Raw genomic sequence first — 25,784 nt, 5'->3', positions numbered from 1 at the left:
AGAAGAAGATAAATAAAATGAAAGAAAAAAAAAATCTGATAGATTTAAAAATGATAAATAAATAATGTTTACGAGGTAAGGTAACCACAAAGTGATTCGATTTAACTGAACAACAATTTGATCAACAGCATGATAAAATCATTTCGAATGAACGACGAAGAAAAAAGAGAGATAAAAAAAAAAAGAAAAACAGTGATAGAGTGAAAAAGAAAGTGTGTGCATCGAAAGGTAATCTTAACGAATACGTTCTTTAACAATATACGTATACATATACACATATACATATATATATATATGTATATCGATTATCGAAACGAATATCGATAAATAATAATACTCTACTCGATGCCACGAAATATTGCTCTCTTCCTTCCACCACCTCTCACTCTAACTATCACTCTCTCTCTCTCTCTCTCTCTCTTCGTCGTGATGAATTTAATCCGGAGATGAATCGATAACGCAACTTCGAGCCCGCAGAGTGAGAGGAACGAACGTCGTTCGGATGTACAATATCCATGGGTCGATATAACGGCGTGTGAGAGAGTTGGTCCTAGAATCGTCTCTCTGTTTCCGTTTCATCGGCTATGAATATTCTGCGAGAAATAGAAAGAGAAAGAGTTAGAGAGAGAGAGATAGAGAGAAATGGAATGAGTGAGAACGAGTGAGTGAGAATGAATATGAGTACGACTATATATGAATACTAGTATGAGTAAGTGTATGAATACGAGGAATAGTTTCTAGCAGAGAGCGTATCGCTTTTAACCCTAGCTCTCAATATATACTACATGCTAGATGTGTGTGCATAAATGTCAGATGCATTAACGATAACGCTTGATATTCGACCGCAGGTTTCGGTACAGGAAGAGAGCGAGGACAAGGGACCAATTTGCCCCCCTCTACCAGCCCAATACCATCCTTCTACCTATAACACGACAACACAGCTTCACGAGACCATCGCCAATTATACAGGTTAGTGTCAAAGTTCACTATGCTCAAACCTTTCGATACACTATCCCAACAAAGGTCCTATATATTCGAAGTAATGTTCTTTAGAGTGCAATCCCATGTCATTTTGATCATCCATAAGAGTATTTTCGATCGTTTCTAATATTCCTTATACTTATCTAAACGTTATATTATCGCATTTTCGAATATTCTATTAAAGAAAATGATCATTTGGAATGTATTTGTAATATTGTAATCGATTACATGATATTCAATTTAATAATAGTTATGAAACGTGTAATATTTAAGAAAATAAATTCGAGAAACTTTTAAGATCATTGAATAATTTAGAATTGTTTAAATGATTAGGTAATAATATTTTGATCATTTTTTAATCGTTAACAAATTTATTATTTAAAATTATATTTATTTTTTAATAAAATAATAGATATATACTGACAATTCGAAAAGAAAAATATTAGGATAGACAATTTCTCGTTTCGTCGGGATAAAAAGAGAAAGAAAGTCTTTTCGAAACTGCTTTTGATTTTCTCTACTCGGTAGATCGACTCTCTCGTGGTTCGCTTCATCGACGATATTCGATAGTTTCGTCCCGCTATATTTCCAAAACTCAACAAGAGAGAAAGAGAGAGAGAGAGAGGGAGAGAAAGAGAGATTTCGTGGTGAATTGCTGGGCCACTGTATTCGAATGACACAATTTCGATCATCCTCCTAACTATTTCGTTTTGCACGAAATGGCGTTTTCCCTTTTTCCGTACATTTCGAAACGCACGAGAGTTAGGTGTATGTGTGTGTGTGTGTGGACTCTCTCTCTTTCCACTCTCTTCACCTTACTCGAAAACAACATTTTTATATTTCATATACGAGAATATACGAAAGAAGAGAAATACTTAAGTTGGAAACTTTGAAAATTTACTTTCCAAACTGTTCGTGATTTCATCTCCTTCTACCATTTTCCTCTGTATATAACCTCGTTTTTTTTTTTATCTTTTATCTTTTTTCTTTTTTGATAAATAGATTTCGATTTAAAGTATAACGGAAAGGTTCCAAAGTCGGATATAAAAAATGAGTTTGTCGTACCATATTCCAAGTATATATTTTTATCAAATTCGATAAATAAGGAAATAACACATAAGTACCTATTTCATATATATGTATATATATATATAGATATACATGCATACACTTATAGAATATTTTGTAAAATTTCGAAGAAATATAAAATCCATTTGATAAGCCACATTACAACTACAATTGTACAACTTGATGATAAACCAGAAAATACTATAGAAATTCTTGTTCGCAAATTTTTTAAAACCATTCTTCACATTCACGAATAAACATCTACCTAGCATTTTAATGTCCTATTATTATCGTCAAATTATTGTCCAGGTGTGAGCGAGGTGCAACCAGTGTTACTGAACACGCCGATCGAACTTGCCAGGCCAATCCCAACGGTTCAAGAATATCCAACCAATAATCCACCGCCTATACCACCACCACCGGAAAAATATTATGCCAGTACAGAGATCTGTAAGGTGAGCTTTTATAAGAAAAAAAAAAAAAAAGAAAAAAAAAAGTACTAACGTTAGACACGCGATCGACACGATCGTACTAGTATTACTTTAGGTGCATTAAATACGACCACTCGAGTAAGAAGCAAACCCCGTCTGCTTCAAGTTAGAATACAAGAGGTGGAGTTTCGTGCAAAGCTACGCTTTTGAGAAGTTTGCGATATCGGAGCGTAAGGATCGTTCTCACGACGTTAATCTCGCCACGCTTTTATTCCTTATTTTGATACATTAGAATTTCTCTGTCGTATATATATATATATATAACCTATCTTTTACTTTACCGCGTATAAAACGAAAGAGGGGAATAAAACTCTTACATGATATATAAAGTAAGTATATAATATATATATATATATATACGTAACTATCTCAACTTAAAAACTTTCTTATCCCTTATTTTATTTTTCTTCTTCTTTTTTTTTTGAGAGAGAGAGAAGGGTTCTCTTCGTTGATGAGTGCGGATTAAAAAGAAAAGTTTATTTTTTCTTTTTTTTTTCTGTTCCTGACAAAAATAAAATATACGATGATATTTGAACGAATTGATATTTTATCATTTAATTTTGAGTTCGTGACGCTTACGACACTCCACCAATTTTCATCCCACCAGTGATATCTATCTCGTTGATCAAATAAAACCATTCTGTTATCTATAGGTAGATTTATTTCATTATTTTTTTTTTTTGGTTGGAAAAGTTTGATTCATCAAATTGAGGAGAAAAATAGAAAAAGAAAATATTTACTTAAACGTAACACAGGTTAAAAATATATTATATATTGGTGTACAATTGAATTAGAAAACATTTATGTTTGTTGGTTGTTCGAATCGTTTCTAGGTTCATTGGTGATCTGATTTTCATTGATATTGCAGAGTCCTTTACCACCTTTACCACCATCACCGACACCAAGTACAACAGCAGCCATGAGTGCAAAAGCGTCAAGTAGCCTGACGAGTTACAGTGCTGAGGACACACTTACCGAGGAAGAGGATGATACAGCTGAGTGCATCCTGGACTTCCCACGGGAAAAGCTCAACATCGTTGAGAATCTCGGATGTGGATATTTCGGTGACGTACATCTTTGCGAGGTCGACAGGTTTCCTGGATACGATGACGTCTTCAGGAACACAGACAGCGATCAAGTCGTCGTTAAATCTTTGAAGCCAGGATCCTCGAATGCTCTTAAGTAAGTCGTCATATATATATATATATATATGTGTGTGTGTATTTGTGTGTATGTGTGTGTGTGTGTCATAGTAGTAGGAGTTCTTTTGAACACTAACATAAGTATCTCTAAGATTTTATACTCTCTTATCTTTCTATCATCAATTTTATATTTCTTTTTTATTTCAAATAAAATTAATTCTCGTTAAGCTAATACTTCGGATTATTGCATTAGTTTTATAAGTAAAATTATTGTTAAAAATAGATTCGTATTGTTAACAAAAAATTCGTATTTTAATACTACATTAGTTTCTATCATTGGTAAACGATATTTTGTTCAAAATTATTCAAAATACTAATAATAATAAAAAAAAATTAATCAATATCTCTCGATGAGTTAATGAAACAACATTTTTATTTAAAATTTATAATAAAAAAGAAAAAAAAATCGTATAAAATCTTGATGAATATGATTAATATTATTCAATACTAAATATCGTAATAAAAAATTTCATTAACGAATTGAAATCCTATTGACTATAGTAGAATTCGTACACTATGACCAGATCGGAAACGAAGCGGAAAGTACATTTCGTTGGAAAATCAACGACGCGTTATCGTCGATGTAGAAAGGATCAGGAATCGAGTAGTCGTACGTCGAAGCGAGCTTTTATCAGCCACGAAACGTTTTATCGTTCACAGAGCAAGGCTACAAGACTAGCTAGCAGCACAGGGTTAGTAGGGGTGGGTTATAGGGGTTGAACGGTTAGACTGAACGCGACGTTCGTTCGTTCGTTCGTTCGTTGGTTCGTTCGTTCGTTCGTTCATTTTATTTTTTCGCACGACATAGTTTCATCCGGGAAGCGATTCGATGAAAGGAAAAAGAAACAGACAGAACGGATAGAGAAAAGTAAAGGGGAATGAGAGAAAAAGAGAAAGGTATATAGGAAAGAATAGAAAGTAAAGATAAAAACGCAAATGAATGTTCAACCCTGATCAAAAAAAAGAAAAAGAGAAAAAAATACGACTAAAGATATACATTTTTTTTTTTTTTTTCAACTATCCGACTATACCCACCAAGACTGACCATAATCATCATCAGTATCATCATTATCATCATCATCCACGTCATCGATGTCGTCATCGTCGTAGTCTCTCGTAACGGTCCAACAAATTTTTCTATATTACGAGCCAATGCATTCTCGATTTGCTTTATTATATTCCATCGTTCGACTGTACGATTGTGAGAAAGGAATAGTAAAAATAAAAAACTATGGGAATGGTGGGAAAAAAAAAGGAAAAAGGAGATGGAGATTTCAGGGGTTGGGGTGAAAAATTCTTTTAACTCCGAACGCTTTCGATGAAATTTTCTATAATCATTTTTGACGATCTATTACCCCTTCTATCTATCTCTCTTTACCTTCCTTTTTTTTCCTTTTACTCGTCCAAATTAAAGATAAAATGGGACTGGTGAGGGGGGGAGGGATGACGATAATAAAATCATTCGTACGAGTATGATCGATCTATCTATCGTTCGATCGATTTGAATTTAATTTGGTAGAGCGCTATAATTACGCATTTTAGTTGATTAACCACGCACCTAGATGGAATTTCATGGATGCTTCTTGTCTGGGAGCGTATAGAACGTTTGAACGGTATGTCATAAACTACAAGAGCACCACGATTATTGTACCTATGCACGGATGCGTAGTATAACTCGACGCCATTCCACGTATTCCTCGTATAACCGCGAAACAGCTTATGCTCGTCTTCCCATCCCTTCCCTTTAGTCCGTCTTAAACCCTAAATGCAACCCTTTACCCAATTCTATCATTTATTATAACGATATTATAATAGAAACGTTTTACTTGAATTACATTTTTCTTTTTCAACATTTTTCACGTAGCTACATATTTTATTTAATTGTCCTTATTGTTAGTTAAGTTGAATTTTATTAATTTTGAATATATAAATAATTTGAATAATTAGAAAATTATTTAGTTTTTTTGTCACATTATCAAAGAGTCAATTAATTATGGGAAAGTTTAGTAATTGAAATGGGTTATCTATTTGAAAAAAAAAGATATAATTAAAATTGTATTGTTGGGGCTTAAATTCCTCGATTAAGAGTCTTCTGGTAATTTCTTATGTGCTATGATGTAAAGAATAAAGGGTTAAACTCAGGTATTAAAATAAAACACGTGGTTGAGCCAATCAACGATGCGATGCTTTATTGGCTCGATACTCGTTACGTGTAATTGACATTAAGGTGTTAGTCACATGGAGACGGGTTTGGTTTGGGACGTCGACGCAGTCCCCTCCTTCGCGAGGGCCGTGCTCTCCTGTTTCGTAGTCTTACGTTAGTTATCGTCCACGTGTAGTGACGTATGATGGGGCCGTCTACAGATTTGACAATACGATGACTTGCATGGTTCTCGGTGTTTCCGTAAGCAATTTTTACATAGTATGTGACGTTCGACCGTCGTTAGTCTTTCTAATGTCGTCATGCTATTGTACTGGGGACAGCGGTATAAAGGATGGTCAGCTCGTCTACAAAGAATACAATTAGCTACTTTACGGGTAAGAAACGTACGCGTTGAACGTGTGTCCTGTCGCTTTCGCGATCGTAATGTCATCGTCTCGGGATATCCACGTTTTGCGCGGGGCTCGAGGGTCGCAGGCGTTGGTGGAGTTTGCAATAGAGCATACGAACGCGACAATCTGGTTAAAAAACCAAAAAATTGCTCAATTGTCGGATATTTGTTGGAATCTATCTGTTTGTTCCATTCTTGGAGCATGTCAGGGGGTAACGCGCGTTCAGCGAGGCGTACTCGCCAGGCCATTGAACTATCTTCAAATGTATCAAGAGTGGAGATGAGAGAACGCAGTTGGTTCAAAAATGCCATTATGTCTTTCGCTGATTTGGTTTTCGGTCCAGGTATATCGATTAACGCGTCGATCGTTCGAGCTAATAGTATACGTGGTACGTCAAACTCTTTCAGTAAAGCTCCCCACGCATCCTTATATTTTTCCCCGGTTAGTTGATAGTGTTGGATAATTTGGAGGGCCTCGCCGCAAAGGGCGTTGCGGAGGTATACGTGCTTCTCTAAATCCGACATGTCACTGCGCGCGTCTACGAGCGTTAAGAAGCAAGATTTGAAAGAGATCCATTTTCCTATGTCTCCGTCGAATCGCGGGATCAAGCGCCATATTTGTATTTGCTCATCGCGAGTCTTCGTAGTATCGTTGTCTTCGTTAGAGTTGCTAGTGTTGTTAACCGCGGCCGCATCGCTCGATTCAATTATGTCTCCGATCGCGAAGTATCTCTCTACAATCGGATTTAAACCGTCAACTCCTCCTACTTCGCTAGTGGTAGTAACACATTTTTCATACAATTCTTCATATCTCTGTACTAGCTGGGTGATGCGTTCGTAACGCTTTCTTAATTCCTGTGTGCTTAGATTTCCTTCTTGGATTAAATTTTCGACGTGTGTTAATCGTGATTCTAAAATCTGCCGTTTGTGATTGAGCTGTTTTAGTGATGCCATTATGGACCGATATTAACTATTCTATTCTGCGGAAGATACTCAAATCAATTTATGACAAATACAAAAATCCCTTTGTGAATGAATGAATTGCCGTGCGTTGAGTTCTCAATCACGCGTTTAAGGATCTGTGCTGTGAATCGTTGAAGGGGATATTTATCGCTAGCTGCAGACCGATAGAGGGAGTATACGATTGTCGCTAGCTATAGACCGATAGAGGGGATATCCGGTTATGACGTCACGGCGTCTTCGTCTTCTAGTCGACCGTTCAAACAAACGAACGCAGCGAAGCGGCGGAGCCGTCGAAAATACGATCGTTCCTTGTCCGAGGATAAAGCGATTTCCACGAGGTTAAGAACTAACCTAAGCGCACGCACAAATAATTGAATCTACTTATCTCGCTTAAAAATCCTGGCTAGGCTGGACGATGTAGATGTTCGTAAGATGATGCTTCTCGACTTCGTTGTTCTCTAGTCTGTTGGCTCAACGTGGCGATGATCCATTTGCAGTGTAAACCAAAAGTCGGGAATTCGGACCTCACAGGAGGCACCAAAATGTTGGGGCCTTAATTCCTCGATTATGACTCCTCTGGCACTTCGTATGTACTATAATGTGAAAAGCCTTACGGCATAAAAATCCTGGATGATATTTGTTGAATACAAAAATGAGGATCTACCACGTGGCGTTGCCACGCGGAGAAATTATAGTTCGCGTGAACAAAATTTATTGTAAAGATCTCACCTCTTGCACGCTTCACGTATGGCGATCACAACCGTAAAGGTTGGGGTGTTCCCTTTGTTGTTCCTTGTGGCTTCTACAGACCTTAGCGGAGATGTATCGTCGTAGGCGTCCAGTGATGAAATACGAAGAAAGTCCTTATGAACGGGCCCAGCAGGGCGCATGTGGAGGGGATGCGAGAGGTGAGGTTAGTGCTTCGATAGTCGCTTGTAGTTGAGTGATACTCGTTACGAGTATCGATCTAGAATCGTAATCGATAGAATCGGTGGCGCGCATTTCGAATACAGCTAGTTGCCGTACGATCATTTCGGATCGTACATGTATGATATCAGTACTATTGAAGCAGTATATTTACATATGTAAAAACATATGTGTGTATATATATTATTTATAATATATATATATATATTTTTATATTAATATACTTTTTATTAAAATTATATTAAAATATATTTTATTATTTTAATATATTTAGTTTTTATATATAATTTATATATTTTTTAATTGGATTTAAAAAGTATATATATATATATATATATATATATATATATATATATATATATATATATATATATACATTTCTACACGAGAAAAATGTGACCTCTTTAAAAATGTGGAATAAGTGTGATAAGGTATACGTAAAAAAAAAATAACTGAAACTCGTAAAAAGACATAATAAAAAGACAATATTTTATTTTATGATTAGAGCATATATATATATATATAATATCATTCTTGCAATATTTTTTTTTCTTCCAGTCGAAATATTAGACAACTTGATCACGTTAATATTTTGTAACATGTATCGATTGAACATTGGCAATAATTTCGGTATAAGTTATTTTCCTTTATTCACTTAACTACAAAACTTGATAGAAAAAAAAAATAAAAGAGGAACACCATGAAAAATTTACTCATAAATGTAACAGTGTATTGTATTTTATGTTTATAGGATAGAATTTCAACAAGAAGCAAAAAGATTGGCACGTCTCAACGATCGGAACGTTGGTCGACTGCTCGGTGCCAGTCTTGAGAATGATCCTATGTGTATCGTATTGGAAAATGGTGCTTATGGGGATTTGAATCAGTATCTACAAAATCACATAGCCGAAACTTCAACCGTGCACACTGCCAAGACACTGAGGTAAATATCTCTTACAACAAAAACAACTAAAAAAGTTCATTCATTATTTCAACTCTAATTATATATTTAACGTTCATTACAATCATCAACATTCGTTAACAATTCGTGTAAAAAAAAAAAAAAAGAAAAGAAAAAATAACAAAAAGTAATATCGTGGAAATGAAATATTAAATTACGTTGATGGAATAGGAAAATATTTTCAACAAAGGGAAACGTAATTAGATTTTTGTAAAGAGAACGTTTTATTTCTTTTTTTTTTTTTATATTTAAACTAAAAGATAATTCCGAAAAATAAAAAATTTATTATTTTATTTTATTTTATTTGTTTTTACTTTTTTCCCCCCAATTATATCTCAAAGGAGATAGAAAACATAAACAAAAGAAAAAAATTGTAACAGAAACTCAACCGATTTCGATAGAAATGGAACGATCTTGAGTAACTATCTCGTTAATGATTGCAAGAGGTTTTTGAATTATTACTCAGAAAAGTTTACGGTGTGATATTCGATTTTACAGCAATTGGGTATAGTAGTTTCCCCAGAAATATATATACCCATGGCGAGTTTTGCCCGTTATCGAACAATTAGCATCGTTTAATGGACAAGTCGTTATTGTGTTTGCTCGCTAGCACCGATTTCGGAACATCGATAGCATTGAAAATCATTAGACATTATATTCTCAACGTTATAACGTGTTGTGCAATGCATTCGCAAATTTGGCCGATTTACTAAAACGATTTTGATCAATTTATTTTCAGTTACCATCAGTTTTCTCTGTATGAATAATAAGTCCAAACATTTATAGAATTATATATAATATTATATATATATATATATATATATATATATATATATATATATATATATATATATAAAACATATATGTGTATATACATACATACACACAGACACGCACACACACATCTATATATATACAGATAAAAACATGGTTTTAACAAAATTTAATGCTGTACTCGTTGCCGCCCTATATATTTTCTCGAAATCAGCTTAACTCTCACATCCATCGTATTATAATTCACGAAGTGTATATTGACGCGAACAATATTAAAAAACATAACACGTATAGTCTGAATAATCCTTCCTCATTTTTTCTATTTTATCCTTTCGACTGAGCAGAACGCAAAATAAAAATAAAAAAATAATAAAAAAAAAAAAATAAAAAAAGGAAGAAGAAACAAAAAAAAAACAAACAAACGCCGCCCCAGCACAAAATTCATAGATCTAATCCGCAAAACGATTCTCCCTTTCTTGTTTCATTTTTCTTTTTTGTTTTATTTTATATTTTTTTATTTTTTAATTTTTTTAATTTTTTTTTTTTTCAACACCACACGAGAGATAGGAAATAATATCGATGGGAAAAATTTTGTGACAACGATCGAGTATACTTCGTCAAATGTTGGTACCCATGAAAAAAAAAAAAGAAAAGAAGTGGAAGTGGGGCGAGTAATAGAACGATGATTGTCAAACCTCTTTTATAATAAAGCGCGACATTATTTTCAATTATCGTTTTTGAAAGGTAAACTGGAACAATGGAGAACTACACGAGGGTAAAAAAAAAAAAAAGAAACAAAAACAAAAACCAAAACCAAAAAAGAAGAGGACAAAATACAGGTGGTAAGGGTTGGGATGAGGCGTGCGTGTTTCGGGTGGGGTTAAAAAGAGTGGGGCAAAAAAAAAGCGTGAAGTGCAACGGGAGTCGAATTCGATAGCACTCGAAAGATACGCGAAATCGGCTGAAAATGAGAGGTGAGCGATAGAGAGGATAGCACCAGTCCCCGTTGTTGGTGCACGTGACAGTTGTCGACGACGACGAGACAACACGCATTTTTTTCGTAACTCCTGTTCCACACGGATTTGCCGAACAAGTTTCCGTCTCTCGTCCATTCGACATATGTACGTATGTCCCATTCCCCTTCCCCTCTCTTCCCTTCCTTCTCCCAACCAACTCACCCCCATCAGAACGTACATATTCACCTAACTATAAAGTATTACGAATTATTTACGTTGCAACGTAAATAATACGTCGTCGTATTAACAACGAACAAATTGTGAATCCAATTAAAATCTGAAAATTGATATATTCATTGAAATAAAGAAAAAAAAAAAGAAAGAAAAAAAAGATGACGATAAAATTGTTTCAAAATGGGAAGTAGAAAAAAAATGCAATTAAGGATTTTACTTTTATCAAAATCTAAACATATTGATCGTAAATTAATAAAATTCTTTGTAAGAATTAGCTAGTTAATTTAAGTAAATCAAATGTCATGTTAAGAGTTAGAAGATGTTATATCTGTCGAGTGAACACCATAGTTAATTCACGTGATGTTTCACACCGAACAAGTTCGGTAGTTATAACTGTTACTGAACTTGTTGTTAGTTCAGTAACAGGAAAGCGCAATAAGAAAGACAATTAATTTAACTATTAGTATGTTACAAGATTGAATATATATATATATATATATATATATATATATATATATATATACAATAATAAAACATGAACGATGTTCATAATAATCTAGAAGAGAAAGACAACGATCTATTTATCTATCTATCTATCTATCTATTTATCTCTCTAACGATATCCGTTGAACAGCCCACCAACACTTGTCTATGTATTATATCGTTAGTGTATATCCGCAATATAACCGATGCAAACGACTTAACCTTATACATAGTTTCTCGTGGCAAATTCAATGACGGCAACAACCGCTTGTTCTTCGTGTTCTAGTTTCGGCACGTTGGTTTACATGGCCACGCAAATAGCATCTGGCATGAAGTACTTGGAGGAAATGGACTTCGTGCATCGGGATCTAGCCACAAGGTAACGACACAATACCTACCTCTCGCGAGATCGTTCGTACAAGCCCTACAAATACGCCCCTCATTTGTCTTTTCCTTCGTCTTTTAATTCTATTCTGGAAATGACCTAAACCCCTCCTACCACCTAACCACCTATTCCTTCCTAGCTAAACCCTGTATCTACCACCTCCCAGTACCCACCAGCAACCCAACAAATGGATCCAATGGAAGATCAACTAACGAGAAAGTAACGTTTTAAACGTTAAGCAAAATTAGTTGGCTCCTATGTTTCTTCGACCCTTCTTGTTTTACTATATTTTCAACCCCTTTCGGTCTTTAAGGTCGCATCAAGGGTTTAACCAAGCTGGCACAAAGTCATTAAATTCAAGAACGGATTTGCTTGCGCGTCACAAGGCGGCGACGCACTATACGTCACGTGTTGAAATTATTAACTCTGATCATAAACCTTGATCATAACGCCTTTGTCAGGAAACTTGGCTCAATATTAAGACGTACTCACGGAACCCAAACCTCCAACTCAAAGTATCCGGAATATAAAGTTCCATTAGTCTCTAATTTATTGAAACAAATTCTTGCCCAAATTATCGGATAAGATATCAAATAACAGAGAAGGGGAAACTCTACTACTATTATTATTATTATTGTTGTTGTTGTTGTTGTTGTTGTTGTTGTTGTTGTTGTTGTTGTTTCATTTTTCTTTACTCTCTTGAAATTAATCTCAAAGATTTTCAAAACTTTTCTCTTCTCACCTGTTACATTCAACATTATTATTTTCATTATTCAAGAGTACAAAAGAAATCAAGAAATTTATTCTAACTATTATAATACGTAACTCTTAAAATAAATAAATAAATAAATAAATAAATAAATAATATGTCAAATATAATACACGTCAAAGTAAGTACCATTTTATGTGAAAAGGAGAAACAATATAAAGCTTTACGTTATTTAAAATCATTTTAAATTCCATATAACTCTGAGATGTTAAGTAGGTGTCAATAAAGGATTTATCTAGCGCACTTCTACGAAAATCTGACAATGAGTGAAAGGAAACGAAAGGAAAGGAAGAAAGGAAAAATTCAGAATTTGTCTGATTTTGATATTTTCACGAGTAGAAAAAGTTGAGAGTAAATCTGGTAGAAGGTAAATTGTGAAAGAGAGAAAGAATGGTACTGTACTGAGAATGTATTATGTTCGTGAAAGTATGAAATAAAAACATGGAACAGTGGAATGACTGGGTGATGGGAGTACCTAGTAAATCTCTCTCTCTCTCTCTCTCTCTCTTTCTCTCTTTTTCTTTTTCTCTTTTGCTATCTTCTTTCCTTCCTTCCTTCCTTCCTTCCTTCCTTCCGAAATAGGCGAGACGATAAACGACCTGGATTTTACGTTGCAAATCAGGAAAGAAACTTTTGAACGACGACGTAAAGGCTGTCTCGAGAGTTCGTTTCATCGAGTTCTCCAAATCCTGGAAAAAAGAATTATTGGAAGAAAAATCCTTGTTCTCTTTCTTCCTTTCTTTTTTTCTTTCTTTCTAGATAAGTTTCGTAAACGTTTCTTATGGAGATTTTTCTTTCCTTATCCCCTTATTTTCCATTCGCAAAATCGAAAATAAAAATAAATGTAAAATAAGATGAGACAAGATTTTGTTTTTCTTTTTTTTTAAATAGAAATAATATGCTTGTAACCTATTTTTTTTTCTTGTGTTTTTTTTTTTTTCTTTTTTTGATTTCTTCTTTATTTTACAGAAATTGTTTGGTATGTACAAATTATACCATCAAGATATCAGACTTGGGTACTGGAAGGAACGCATATGCGGCCGATTATTTCCGAATCGAAGGCCGACCACCTTTACCCATAAGATGGATGGCTTGGGAATCCATGTTGATGGTAAGATTGTACAAATTATTATGAATAATTGATTAGATTATTTCGCAACAGATGTATTTCCTTCTTTCTTTTTTTGTTTTACACTTAATAGTAACGTTTAATCAAAAAATAATTCCACGAATATTCGCATGAATTTGTTTTTTTTTTTTTTTTTTTTTTTACCTAACGATAACAAAATATACGTGGGATTCACTCGTTAGTAGAAACCAAAAGTATTTAACGAAGAGAGAAAAAGAGAGAGAAAGAGGGTAGGAAAAATAGAAGATAAAAAAAACACACACACAAAATAGAAAGAGCCGATCGGGCGAGAACGACTTTATATATCCCGCGATGCGAAAGGTGGAAAAAGAGTAGAAGCAGAAGTAGTAGTAGTAATAGTAATAGTAGTAGTAGTAGTAGTAGTAGTAGTAGTAGTAGTAGTAGTAGTAGTAGTCCAGTTATATAAAACGGGTTGAGAGCAGTTTTGATTTCATTCCAGCGTTACGGAGGTGTGCTTTCGGCGAATTGTGAATACGTATATATATATATATATCTATGTACCTACCTATCTATCTATTCTCGTATTCTCGATGAAATTTGGTTTACTTTGAATATTTTTTTCACTCAATGTTATTTTCCTCAAAGTGGGGACAAAACTTTTGAAAAAATCAAACGCAAGTCCCATAAGCAAACGGAAAACTATTGCTTAGAGGATCGTTTTGTCGATATCTCGATTTCGATGGTTATTATATCAGACGATCGTGACGATTAAAAATAACGACGTAGAGCTACGTGAATTTGAACTATAGATTCGATTTTTCTACGTCGCGTATCCTTCCTTTTTTTGTTCTTCTTCTTTTTTTTCTTTTTTTTTTTTTTGTATCCTCCCCAAAGTCCAATCCCGTTTCGTTAATCGTCCAAGCGAAATATATGTACGTGCGACAAATCGAACGTTATTTTTTAACATATCGACGAATATGAATACGAAAGGATCTAAAAAATATGATGGTGGAACGCGTTAACGATTGTTCGATGACGATTAAAAAGTACAAAACGTGACGGACTATTTAACACGGTTTTACGTATAATTGTTGATTGATTAAAAATAAAACAAAACAAAGAAAGATATATCACTTTTGCTAACGATCGAATAATTTACAATAATAAGGGTAACATTGAAAGAAATAAAAAAATAGGGAACGCGTATAAATGAAATTCGTGTAAATATTTTACAAAAAAAAAAAAAAAGAAAAATCTATTAATTGAATATTTATCACTCGTCGTACCTTATGTCGATGTGTATGCATTTTATGAAGTAATAATTATTAAAAAAAAAAAAAAAAAATACAGGAGAAAACAATTTTGATCTACGATCAATGTTCCCTTATAATCAATTATAAGTATTATTTTTAATCAAAATTAATTTTCCTTTTTTACGTGAATAAAATAAATCTTGTCAAATGTTACGTAAGACGTATGATCGATAAATTTTGTAAAACGGGGATTTTCATTTCAAGATTTTACCGTCAAAACTATCGGCTATCGCGACGACCTCTTCTATCGGACATTTTATGTGAAAAAGAAAGAGAGAAAAAAACTCGATTGAAACAAAATTTCCATCAATTCCGTCGAACGAAGGGTAGGAAAAAAATTTTGAAGGAGAAGCAAGTAAAAAAAAAAAAACAAAAAACCCCCGTTCATTTTCAAACAGTATCTCGATTTAACTTCAAACCACAAATTTGTATTTTTTTTTTTTTACTGTCAATTATCGTAAAACATTTAAAAAAAAAAAAGAAAAAATGTCAATATTTTTTTGTTCAACAAATAAATCTGTTTAATAATAGTTTTCAAATACAAATGCATCGTGTCACATTAAACGTTGGAAATTCTTTCTGTAATTTTTTTTTTTTTATCACCATTCTGTGTCACCCTCATTTCTTTTTCAACGTTTCATATTTATCATATTTCTGTTCGCCGACTTATCCCACAGTCTATAAAAGTAAAAGAATAAAAATTGAAATAAAGACAAAGAAAAAGAAAAAAAAAGAAAAATTGAAATAAAACCAATAAGATAAAAATAAATATAAAAATAGAAGACGAGTGGCGAACGACCAACCAAATGTAAAGTTCGGAGTAGTTTAATTTGATTAAAAAAAAAAAAAAAAAAAAAAAAAAAATAAAGTAAAAAATAGAAAATATATTCACGTATGGTAATAGTAAAATAATAAATGAACGATGTATAATAATAATACTGAAAATAGAAATGGGCAGAAAAACCGTATATATATATATATATATATATCGTAGTTTATATTTAATACTTGACCGAACGCTCGAGCTTTTGCAGCCAGTCAGCCAGCCAGCCAGCCAGCCCCATAGTCGTTTAAAATTGACTGCATCATTAATGCTTCATTATTGCTCATCGTTTATCCGAGGCTGCCTATTGTACTGGCGCTAATGAAACGCGTCCGCTTAATACGCTCGAAATATCGCTTCAAGAATTATCTAAAATTAGCGTCGTTTTGATGATTGAACGTTGACTTTATCGCATCCGATACTTTGCTAGAGTAGACGAACGTCCAACGATATGACTTCATAAAGTTTATTAATCCTTTGACAAAAGAACGGAACGTTCTCTCACTCTTTACCCCCTCCACGCTTTACCCTCTCCCCCTCTCATTCCCCCTCCCCTCCCGATTCCCATGGAAAGCTGAAATATTGCACCCCGCGCAATATCTCGACTTAACGGTGCCTGGCAAACTCGAAAAATCCTTCCAGTCCCATGATTTTTCCTCTCCTGTTTTCTATTAAATCTTTTTCTTTTTTTCTCTCTCTCTCTTTCTACGTGTAACTTTTGATAAGAAAGAAAGAAAAACAAAAATAGAGTAATGTACGTGTCCATATCCAATCACGATTGAAATATTATTCGTATTATTGTTTGAAAAAATAAAAAATATAATAATAAATTAATTTATATAGAAAATATATTGAAATATTAGAATAAATTTTGAACTTCACGTAATCATTGGCACAAGTATCATTAAAATAATTATAAATATTATGTAATTAGAGTATTCAATATACTTCAAACGATTGTTAAAACATCGAAGCAATCGTGTATATATATATATATATATATGTATATGTAAATGTGCCTATAATTATGAAAGTGGTCTATGTCATGTATCTCTTGTTTCGAGATATTTCAAGATTTCTATTTGAACATTATATGAATTTTATGTAATATTGAAATAACAAACATTGTCTAACAATTCATTTTTGACAATTTATTGAATTTATTTAGTTTAAAATAATGTGGTGCGTAATAATTAATAAAGTAATTTTTTTTTTAATTTTGACTTAGACCACTTTCATAATTATAGACATATATATGTTGTAGTATAAAAGTTTAGTATATAAATTTGATGTATCCTCCTTTCCGAAGTCCCCCTCTACCACCACCACCACCACCACCATCATCACCACCACCATCTATTCGGTTAGAATGACTAAAAGTCTGTTCAAAATTCTCTTATTTATTGTGGTTTATATGGCTCTTTGAAGAGACTATATATAAAGAACGAAAAAATAATATACCGAATAAATAGAATTTCCTTATTTGGAAAGTCATATAAACAACATTGAATAAAAGAAACTTTCACGAAGGACAATGTGCCAGTTCAACGGTGTATTTCGAAGAGGACAGTACGTCAATATTATATTCCGTGCTTTTAGATTACAATATACATTTTCATTAATTAATTAACATTCATTTACGATATATCGATCACTCTCAAGGTACGTACATCCACACTTATCTTTCTATGAACAAACACATCTCGTAATAACTATCCATCGATGTTTTCTTAGATACATATGTGTACGTACACATATACACAACAGAACTAACACTAGAATCTACCATAATCTTGTTCAAGTGTCGATCGATTATAAATTCTCTCTCTCTCTCTCTCTCTCTTTTTTTTATTTTCATATAGTTTCATAAAATTTGATCCTTGCAGTTATCTAAGAAGGTTTTATTTTAAAAAATGAAATTTGAAAAATCAATCGATTAAATCTCATCTTAGAATAATTTTTTTTCTCCTTTAACAAATAGTTAAGTATATATATATATATATATATATATATATATATATATATATATATATATATAATTATTATTTTAATATATATAATATTATATTACTTTTTAATTTATATATATGTATATTAAGTATAACAACGTTTATATTGGTAATAAAAGAGGGGAAGAAAGAAAATTATGATCTACTATATAAAAAAAATGGTATTGCTTTTTATATTAAATAAAAAGCATCTCGTAAAATATGACACGCAATAGCCTTGCGACACTACAAAGCCAATGGCACTAATACGTAAACCATTTTACGAGTTACCCCTTTCCTATACTGAAGCTCTTTGCTTAAACTCCAAGACACTCACGGAGACTTCAAGTTTGCCGAACTAAGAACGCTAGAGAGGGTGAATACAGTTTCCATAATTAACTAAGAAGGGTGTTAGATTTCACGCTACCTTTTAGACACGCGTATTAACATTTTTGCTTCTTTTTTTTATTATTATTATTATTATTATTATCTTATATAAATAACATTTATTTTCTTCCGTGTATTTTTTTTTTTTTTTTTTTAGATTAAACTTGATTACATTGTTTTTAACCTTTTTTATTTGAATAATTGAATAAAAATGTGTATGTGTTACAAATTATTATTGATACGAGTGTTAATGATAAAAATGTTTTTGATCAAAATAAAAATAAAAGAGTTGTATTAGTTGGAAGAGTAAAACTTTGAGATAGAAAATATCGTCAGATAATTTTCTAATGTAAGCGAAGTATATACAAAGAAAATGCGATTTGAAGTGGCTAAACACAGGTCGTTTGTGTCTTATGTTTCACGTTAATTAGGGAAGGCACACGTCGAAGAGCGACGTCTGGGCTTTCGCTGTCACGCTCTGGGAAATTTTAACCTTTGCCAGGGAACAACCCTTTGAAGAACTTCCGGATCATCGCGTGGTCGAGAATGCGACGTATTTTTACCAAGAGGATGACAGACGAGTAAGTAAAGAAAAATCATCCTAACATATAAGATAATTCTCTTTTTATCTTTATCCTTATCCTTATCTTTCTTTTAATTTTTTTTTCTTCTTTGATCAAAAGATACTTTGTATCTCGAACGATATATATATATATATATATATATTTTTTTTTATATTTCTTCACGAACGTCGTAGCTTAACTCGTACCATCTTTTATTTTATCACGAAAAGAAATGAAATTTTTATTGAATATAAAAATGGATGGACAACGAGTATTATTATTAAAGTTATATTAGTTATATAGATATAAATATATTATAAAGTTATATAGAGAGTTAAATTTGAAATTATATATAGATATATTTAATCAATAGTAAAATTAAATATTTTTACAAATGTATACCGCGGGTTGTTACTTGATATATTACGATGTAACTCAAAATTGGAATATTCGCAATATCGAATTTCCATATATTTCTAATTAATATTACTAATCCTTTAGAATTATTTTCAATGAAAAGAGAACAAAAAATCAATATAATCTCGTTACTACCAATTGGAAATGAAAATATAACATTTTTTAGATAAGAAAATAATTGATTTCAATATTACATCAGTTCATTAGCATATTAGTGTTAATCAATCTTGAGAATATATATATATTTATATACAGGATAGATTTAGCAGAAGACGTTCGACAAACGAGTCACATAGGTTTCCCTTTCGACACTTTAACGACAGTTTAGCCAAAGTTGTAGCCGAGCTTTCGGGGACCACCCCTTCGTCTTATCTTTTACAGATGATACTACCACTGCCTAAGAACTGTCCTAAGGAGATCTACGAACTGATGCGTGAGTGTTGGCAACGTAACGACGTAGATCGTCCAAACTTCCGTGAAATACATCTCTTCCTGCAAAGAAAAAATCTTGGTTACAAGCCGAACACCTCTAACGACACTTGATATCGAGAATTGGAAGGCTGGAACCTGATCCGGCTTTCTATGATCGGCGAATTGAACGGAAATTGGTGGAACTGTCCCTCATCGACCAACTTAGAACAAATCGGTCCGAGTTAGTAACCGAATTAGAGATAAAGAGAAACTTCAAATAGAATGGGGGAAAAAAAACAGAAGATTGAGAACCAAAAAAAAAAACAGAAAAAAAAGCTAAAACAAAAATAGTGATTGGTGAAAAAAGGGATGAATGCTTTAGGTTTAACGAGCCGTGAATCGGCACCCTTTTTTCCGATAAAAACGGCCTTCTAATTGCAAAAACTTATAGGCTTTCACGGTCTAAGGGCTAATAGCGTGAGGAGAAAACAAAATAAAGAAAAACAAACAAACAAAGAAAAAGGAAAGGGAAATATAAGAGAGAAGGTATTGGGGGATGGGGGATGGGGGGTGTTAAGGGGAGGAGGCAAACGTAATGTCGTTACCTCTAGTCGTTTTCTTTCTTGAATTATTGCCAATTGGAAGTCCCAAATCCGTGATATCCCAACGATCCTCTTCATGAAACGTCGAAAGGATGAGATAGAAAAAAATAAAAGAAAAAGAAGTCTCATGAAAAAAGTTCAAGACTAGGGAAAAGAATATCGAACGGATAAGACTGCTTTCCAACCCCCCCCCACCCACCCACAACACCTTTTCTTCTCGTTGGGGGGTTGAGAGATGCGAACAGCTTTGGTGTTTTTGATTTTCCTCTTTTTCCTTTATTTTCTTCTTTTTTTTCATTTCTCTCTCTCTCTCTCTCTCGCGTGTGTTTGCTCTCCTTTCCAGTTAGCCGTTCTTATAAAACTAAATTGAGAAAATGCATCTCAGAAGAGAGAGAGAGAGAGAAAGAGAGAGAGAGGGAGAGAGGAAAAACAAAAAAGAAAAAGTTGAACATTTAGGGAATTGCTTATTGAGGTCATAGCAGAGAGATGCAATATACAAAATTTGGACCGAACGGGGTATTTTGGAAGGAAAAGGTACTGTGCATCCGTTCTTGAATGTTTATTTTTAAAACATCGCTGAACAACATTTCGCGTGCATGCAATTTTGTGCTTGTTATCTTTTCTTTTTTTTTTGTTCTTGTTTTTCTTCTTCTTATTTTTAATTCAATTACGTTTTTTTTTTTTTTTTTTTAAATCTTTTTTTCATCACATTCTTCCGTGCCAATGCGCATCAAATTTATAACTTACCTCTCATTGATTTGTCATCGCACGAAACGTAAAATAAAAGAAATACCAACAAACAAAAAATCAAGTATATGTATAATACTTATACGTAACAAACTGGGCGTAACGTTTCTGCGTGCGTGTGGCAGTTCGATCGGTATTTTATTTATTCTTCTCTGGTAGAAGCACTATATATATATATATATATATATATATATATATATATATCACATGTATCATTTATCATAGTGAAACTTTCAGATTTGGAGAAATATAATATTATATAGGATGGAATAACACGGTAAGCACAGAGTCGTATACGCATACAGTTATACACATACAGATTCGGTATACGTATGCATACAAAATACATATGTAACATATGTACACATATGTAAGAGTATATCTCTACGGTAAGATGGATGGATAACGATTCTGATCCATAGTGTATCCCCCCTCATACAAAATGAAATCGGCGGTTTCCAGGTGCAAACGATAGGTGGATACACTCGCGTATGTATACACTGTTCGTCCCGAAATTGATACTGTCAGCAAATAAGCTTACGACGACTGCCACCAACGCGATTCTCGTGTCACGTTCGGAATATACGCGAATCGGTCTACGAAATCAGTATAGCATATATCTATAAGGATACATAAGGATTTTCTCACCAAACGAGTTATATCAACTACGAATCGATAGACAATACTTTCTAACTTTTCATAATAATAAACATTGAAATAAATAAATATCTTTTTTTTTACGTTAAATACTATCATCATCATTTTGTTCCTTATTATTATTTTTTTTTTTAATCATAATTATTCAAACGCATTAAATTTCACTATTGGCTCTTGTATGTATATTAATCTTTGCTTACCACACTTCGTCCAAAGGACCCCCCCCCCCAGACCTTTTTTGCAACTTGAGTCATTTTTCTCAATTGTTTAACTTTGATAATTTTTTAAACATATTTCAATTTAATTTAAAGCTATAAAATCTATATAGTCTTTTTAAGTAAGTATTAAAGAAGTGTCAAAAAAAAAAAATGTTGATGTAAATCTATGCAATATAGTTTCTTTTTCATAACGATTTTTCTCGCCCGGGTCCAAAGTACCCGGGTGTGGTAAGCGTGTTACTCCAGGAAAGGGTGGTAAACAAAGGCTAATATATATGACATATTAGATAGAAAAAGAAATATCGTTCAAAAATATTAAACTCTATTCGAGAGAAGCTAATGTAAATAGATATAAAGAAAGAAATAGATAAATAGAAAAACGTATTATTGTCAAATATTATTTTATTTCTATTTAACGGTTGTACACATAATCGAACAATATGTGCATCTCAATTTTTGTTTATTACTTTATCGTGGCTCAAAACTAAATAAGTATTGTACGAATCAAATAATGTATCATTTCGTTATCTATTCCTTTTATTTTTGTTGTTGTTTTTTTTTTCCATTGTCTACAATGATTAGTGTTTTTAGCTAATTTGCAGGAATACCGACACTAGAGTATACTATTTTGACGTATACAGTAGATATACACACGAAACATGGACAGGCAGAGAAAGGGCAAGAGCATTTCTATCTCTTTCACTTGTTCCTCTCTTTTTATCTGTACATAGGCTTGAAATAACACGGAATTATTCCTTTTCTGACAACGGAAAAAGTCAATCAACGGTGACATTCAACGACGAGTGAAAACAGTGGAAACGTGGGAAACGCTCGCTATCCCATGAGATTTATTGCAGAAACGAATTATGTTCTCTATTCGTTTGTTGTCGAACACATACCGTATGATTTTTCGGATTGTCTATTTCTTCTCTTTCGCAAAAGAAGCCTAGATAAACGTTTATCACTTGTTTTATTTTTTTATCCGTTCTTTTTTCTTTTTTTTTTTTTTTTGATATGGTGTTTTTCTTTTCTTGTTGTAAACTAATTGACAAATCATTTAATTATTATAACACATATCTAGAAACATATCACGTTGAATGATCCTTGCTTAAAGCATGTCGAGCATGTTTTTTTTTTGTATTCTTGCTAATTTTTAATTTTTCTTTTTTTTTTTCAATAACGCAATCATACACTTCATACTATCGCAAAATATGCACTATAAAATTGGCAAATAAATTATTGTTTTTTTTGTTTTTGTTTTAATCATTATTTTCATTCTCTTTCTTGTAGAAATAAAATCATTTCAGTGAAAATTCTTCAAAGTGAACGTTAAAAAAAAGTTTGATCGGTAATCATGATTTTCTGATTAATTTTCTTTCGATTTGGATCAAGTGTTTTACATTTAAACAAGAAAACAAATAAAACATCGTAGTTGTAAAGTATAAGAAAATGTTAAAAAAAAATTTGTTGATAAGTTTAACTTTAAAACAAAAACAAAAAAAAAAAACAAAAATAAAAAGCGTTTGAACTTTTCGTCAAGAACGGAGAAGCATTTGTCGAGTATGATTCCCAAAGAGCTTTCCGATGTACAAAAGATAATTCAATTTTAAGGACATTCAAATGTTTTTTTGCAAAAAAAAAAAAATTAAACAGAATGCAATATTTAAATAATTGATACGTATAAGAAAAAGAGATGGAAATGTATGGAGATACATGATAAGTATAACGATGATAATGATGATGATAATGATGATGATGATGAACTATGATGAACTATTAAATAAACTTAGGATGCGCTTAGCCAAAGTGCATAAATGTTTGACAATACTATTAGAGATTGCAGTATATAAAAAAGAAATTCATAGGATATAGAGCGTAAGGAAGTGTTAAAGTGTTTTAATCGATTAGACAAAACACACACACACACACGCACACACGTGTACACACACGTAAATACACACTTGTTTTAAATGGCGTCCTTTCCAAAAAAACAATTAATTATTATTATTCGCACAAAACATCAACAATATTAATCGTTTCACAATTTTTTCTTACGTTTTGCTTGGATTTATTAGAAAAATGTATAGAAAAGAGATAAATTGTAAAATCACTTCAACAGTAGATAAGATTATTACACGAATGAAATTATATTAAACATTTGGATTAAATTGGAGATAAATTTGTTTGTTCATTTAATTGCGAATAATAATGAACGAATCGAGGAGAGGGAAGGGATCAGAAAAAAAAAAAAAACGATGATCGGGCGGACGCGAGGGACCTGACATTTTTTTTTTTAGTTTCAATATAATTCTACGCGTGACAAATTTATCGTGACAAATACTTTTCCACCTTGTAATAAACAATCATTAGGATTTTTTTTTTTTATAATACCTTTCGTTCAATTATTCATAATCTTCTATTATTAATATTTATCATCGAAAATTACAACAACAACAAAAGAATTAATCGAAATAAACAACAACAACAAAGAAACAAAAAAATAAGGTTTAATTTCAAAATAATTCTCATTACTAACGCATTTAAATATATAAGAGCCAAACACACTCTAACTATAATGATAAATAATAAAAAAAATAAATAAATAAATAAATAAATAAATAAAAATTGTAGAAAAGTATTTGCCGGAATAAATGAATGACTGTTAACGTAATTTCCAAAAAGAGGCTATCTATAGTCCTGTTCACGAAAGATGATTTAAAAAATAAAATAAAATAAATAAATAAATAAAAGGAAAAAAAATAAGCAAATCTATAAAGAGAAAGAAAGATGTGAGAATCGAAATGTTGGTTTTAACATACACGACGTGTTATGTATGTGTCAGTCTGTATGTCAGTATGCGTGTAATAATGTGTGTGTGTGAATTAACGTGCGAATGAACATCGGTGGAGGAGCCTGGCGAGAGGATAGACATGAACCCATTAGACGTGTATAATTATAGTATAATAATATAATATTATAATAAACGTTCAATATAGGTTAAGCCCGATGACATGTCGCGACACGTTAAACTGAACATAAAAATTCATTAATCGAATGATGATAGGCATTGATCATTTGATATAAATATATATATATTCATTACTACCCCCTCCTCTCCCATTGGCTCCTTACGATAATGCTTTGGCTATGATTGCGAGCTTTATTGTCGAAATTGAGATTTAACTAAATGAAGAAAAATTCTATCGAAGAGTATCGAGTAATATGATATTATTATTACTATTATTATTAATATTATTATTATTACTATTACTATTACTATTATTATTATAGATATATATATATATATACATACATACTATTAATTAAAATTATATATGTATATATTATATATGTGTATAGTGTTTTATAATATAAATATATATAGTGTGTTAATGATCTCGATGCAACTATTAACACGTAAGTAATTTAACAAAACGATTAGACATTAAGTGTTAACGTATACTTCTATATATAATACTTGTTGAGAAAAAAGAAGAAGAAGAAGAATAAGAAGTTTAAGGAATAAATAATAAATCGTTCCAATTAACACGTTGACTGGTCACGTTAATTTTCCATAGAAAAAAATATTAAAAATATAATTCTATTAATTAGATAGAAAAACGATATAGTAACACCGGTGTCACAAATGACCCTTTAGATAGCCTTCCTCCCTTCTCTCTTTCTCTCTCTCTCTCTCTTCAATTAATGGAATAAACGTCGACCACAAGTGACCCACATTGCAGTCAACGTGTTAAAAAAAAAAAAAAAAACAACAACAACGATAAGAAGAATAAAAAAAAAAAAAAAGGAAAAATAAGGGAA

The 25,784-nt window shown here is 32.2% G+C and overlaps 1 protein-coding gene across 2 annotated transcripts in view; it reads left to right on the top strand.

Annotated features, from left to right (window-relative positions):
• Nucleotides 1-25,784, top strand: part of Ddr (discoidin domain-containing receptor 2) — a 159,870-nt gene that overhangs the window by 131,111 nt on the left and 2,975 nt on the right. For both annotated transcript variants that reach the window (XM_015322532.2, XM_089174569.1), the window contains 8 exons: nt 849-969; nt 2,359-2,504; nt 3,409-3,722; nt 8,936-9,127; nt 11,879-11,971; nt 13,716-13,857; nt 18,779-18,928; nt 19,709-25,784. The exon at nt 19,709-25,784 is cut by the window's right edge and continues 2,975 nt beyond it. In XM_015322532.2, coding sequence (XP_015178018.1) covers nt 849-969; nt 2,359-2,504; nt 3,409-3,722; nt 8,936-9,127; nt 11,879-11,971; nt 13,716-13,857; nt 18,779-18,928; nt 19,709-19,870 — 1,320 coding nt within the window. In that variant the 3' untranslated portion in view covers nt 19,871-25,784. The remainder of the gene's footprint in view (nt 1-848; nt 970-2,358; nt 2,505-3,408; nt 3,723-8,935; nt 9,128-11,878; nt 11,972-13,715; nt 13,858-18,778; nt 18,929-19,708) is intronic.

The sequence above is a fragment of the Polistes dominula genome, unplaced genomic scaffold, assembly GCF_049000335.1.
Source record: "Polistes dominula isolate Pdom_NZ unplaced genomic scaffold, Pdom_raw_medaka contig_16, whole genome shotgun sequence".
Lineage (NCBI taxonomy): Eukaryota > Metazoa > Arthropoda > Insecta > Hymenoptera > Vespidae > Polistes > Polistes dominula.
The sequence above is the reverse complement of the archived record's forward strand: the minus strand, read 5'-3'. Positions and strand labels throughout refer to the sequence as shown.